This window comes from Dendrobates tinctorius, unplaced genomic scaffold (genome assembly GCF_039654945.1).
Source record: "Dendrobates tinctorius isolate UK_male_01 unplaced genomic scaffold, ASM3965494v1 ptg000104l, whole genome shotgun sequence".
Lineage (NCBI taxonomy): Eukaryota > Metazoa > Chordata > Amphibia > Anura > Dendrobatidae > Dendrobates > Dendrobates tinctorius.
In genome coordinates, this window is record NW_027361772.1 from 2,127,665 (window position 1) to 2,130,448 (window position 2,784).

General features: G+C 42.2%; 1 protein-coding gene across 1 annotated transcript; it reads right to left on the reverse strand.

Annotated features, from left to right (window-relative positions):
- Positions 1–429: 429 nt before the first annotated feature.
- LOC141100431 (programmed cell death protein 10-like) lies at positions 430–999 on the reverse strand. The gene has a single exon (XM_073588943.1). The coding sequence runs from the start codon at positions 988–990 to the stop codon at positions 430–432; it is 561 nt and encodes a 186-aa protein (XP_073445044.1). The 5' UTR covers positions 991–999.
- Positions 1,000–2,784: the final 1,785 nt, after the last annotated feature.

Below are 2,784 nucleotides of genomic sequence, written 5' to 3' on the forward strand. Positions count from 1 at the left end.
ACAAGTGGTTGTTAATCATTTAACGTTTAATGGTACCATTTAAAGACACGACACAATAGACATCAATATGGACCCCCCAAAAAGGGAACAACAATTCCACCACGCCAGGAGCTGATCACATTCCAAAGACACCACAGCAAGTGGAAACAGAACCCCAAGCTAGGACATAAAAATACCACTTCAGGGGGCCGATTACAGCCAAAGAGTCTACCAGTACCACTGGCAATACAATATAATGAACTTATTTTGACATATGGGAATAAAAGATAAATCAGTACAACTGATGTCTCTATATCCACTATGTCACAATTGCAACTAGGAGGTTCATAGGAAGTTGGAACAATCTCACCAGACAGGTAGATGGGAGGTGGTCCCATTTTGGATTAAATTTCTACATTGGCATGGATATTTGCCCTTACAGGTTCCTGTTTATTGCTTCGTAGGAGGTTCTTTTCTACAGTTCTGGAAACAGGTTTTGAGAGTATCGCTAAAACTTTTAGAATATTTTACAAATTCTTTCTTTTGGTGCTCGAGTGCCCTACGATTCTGATATTGATATTTTTTGAAAACGTTGTTGACTGTGTCAAGAAGCTCCTTTATCACACTCGCAATGTCCTTGATTGTCTGAAGAAACCTCACTCTATCATTGATTTCATCAGGTATTTTCCAAAGGATCTGTTTAAGTGCTCGTGCTTTTTCATTCAGTTCCTGGAACTCCGGTTCAGGCCTGTCAATCATGTATTCTTCCACATCATCAGCTGCCATACGTAGAAGAGATTCTGTAAAATTTACTTCCACACTCTTCTTTTCGAGGATATTTGTAATAATATCTTGCGTGAGCCCTGGATTCTCTATTTCTGCCTTTATAAAAGCTGCCCGAAGAGTCTGAGCTGCCGAGAGGTTTACACGCGCTAACTCATTAAACACTGGATACATAACCGCATACAATGGCATGGAAACCATGCAAGTGGTCTCTGCTTCATTCTTCATCTCTAGTTCTGGAAGCAGCATCGTCTACCTGTCCGGTGAGATTTTTTTTTGGGGGGTCCAAATTGATGTCTAATGTGTCGCCTCTTTTAATGGTAACATTAAACGTTAAGTTTTAATCCCCCTTTATTTTGCTCTTTTTTCTCCATGATTTTGAGGGATCTATTATTGAATTTGTACCTGGTACTGCTTATCTCTTGTTGTTAATCATGGCTAAGATTAATGTAAACTATGGTGAGGTCCATGGTTACCCTCTAGTAATCTCGACCGAACCTGCTGATATCGATGGGTTTGGTCGACGGTCTAATGTGTATGGGGGCGTCGGCTGACTGATTGTTGGGGCTTGAGAGACGTCGATCTCGCACATCCAATTTGGGGCTGCAGATCACTTTTTTCTCCCAGAGATAAGCTGCCGGCTGATGTCAGTGGAATGAGCGCTCCAGTGTATGGGAGAGTCGGCTGAGATGGCTTTTGGGCGAACAATATTCTAAAACTTCATTTAACTGAATATATCAATCAATCAATCAATCAATCAAATTTATTATCGCCAAGTACATATTACATATATACAAGGAATTCTTTGTGGCAAAGAGGCAACATAATATATAACAACAGATACAACAAGTAACATCTAACAAGACAGATACAGTATATAGTCTACACATGACGATTTAATTGTTGAACAGAGAGTGGATAGAAGCTGTTCATATGGCGGTTGGTGCTGCATTTGGGGACTCTGAAGCGACGTCCTGAAGGGAGTAGTTGGAATGAGGAGTGTCCCGGGTGAGAGGGATCGGATGAAATTTTCAATGCGTGGGATCGAATACTCTTATCATAAAGATCCTGGATTTTAGGCAGGGGGGAACCTATAATTCTCTCTGCTGTTCTGAAAGTCCTTTGTAAGCGGAGTTTGTCATGCGCAGTGGCTCCCCCATACCAGACTATCAGAGAGGAACAAATCACAGATCTGATGACAGCATTAAAGAATAAGATCAGCAGATTCTTAGACAAACCATATCTTTTCAGCTGACGCAGGAAGAACATCCTCTGTTGTGCTTTTCTTATAACAGCATCCACGTTTTTCCCCCATTTAAGATCATGAGAGATGATAACACCAAGGAATTTGGTCTCTGTGACCCTAAGAACCACTTCGTCATGGATGTAGATTGGAAGTATCTCATGTTGATCTTTCCTAAAATCCACAACCATCTCAGCAGTTTTTTTAGTGTTGAGTACAAGATTATTGGCTTTACACCAGTCACATATTCTTTCCACCTCACTCCTATACAAGTCTTCAGCATTTCCCCTGATGAGACCAATCAGTGTCATATCATCGGCAAATTTCAAGATTTTTACTGAGTCTGCTGAAGAGATGCAATCATTCGTATAGAGAGAAAACAGTAACGGGGACAAAACACACCCCTGAGGTGCCCCGATGTTTGTGACCAAGGTGTCCGAAGTGAATGGTCCAACTTTTACACTCTGTATCCTGGCTGTCAGGAAGTTATAAATATATGGCCAGCTTTAAAGTAATACAACTGTGGAGCAGTTGCATTCAGCCTCCACCAGGGGGCGATATTACGGGAAAAAAGGGTCGCACTTACTGTGTAGCACCTCGGTGCAGAAGTGCAGGTTGCCACCAGGAGGTGGCAGAGTAGTCAGACAGGCCGGAGTCAGCAACAATCAGGAAGACAAAGTACCAGAGGTCACAGCAATGCACGAGGTCAGGGACGAGCCAAAGGTTAGAGCCATACAGGAGCGCGGTATCCAAAACGTGAGATGGAAAGAGGAGTCAAG

Bases quoted from the DNA above. Each gene is read 5' to 3' on its own strand.
- LOC141100431 (XM_073588943.1), bottom strand. From the start codon at position 990: ATGAAGAATGAAGCAGAGACCACTTGCATGGTTTCCATGCCATTGTAT.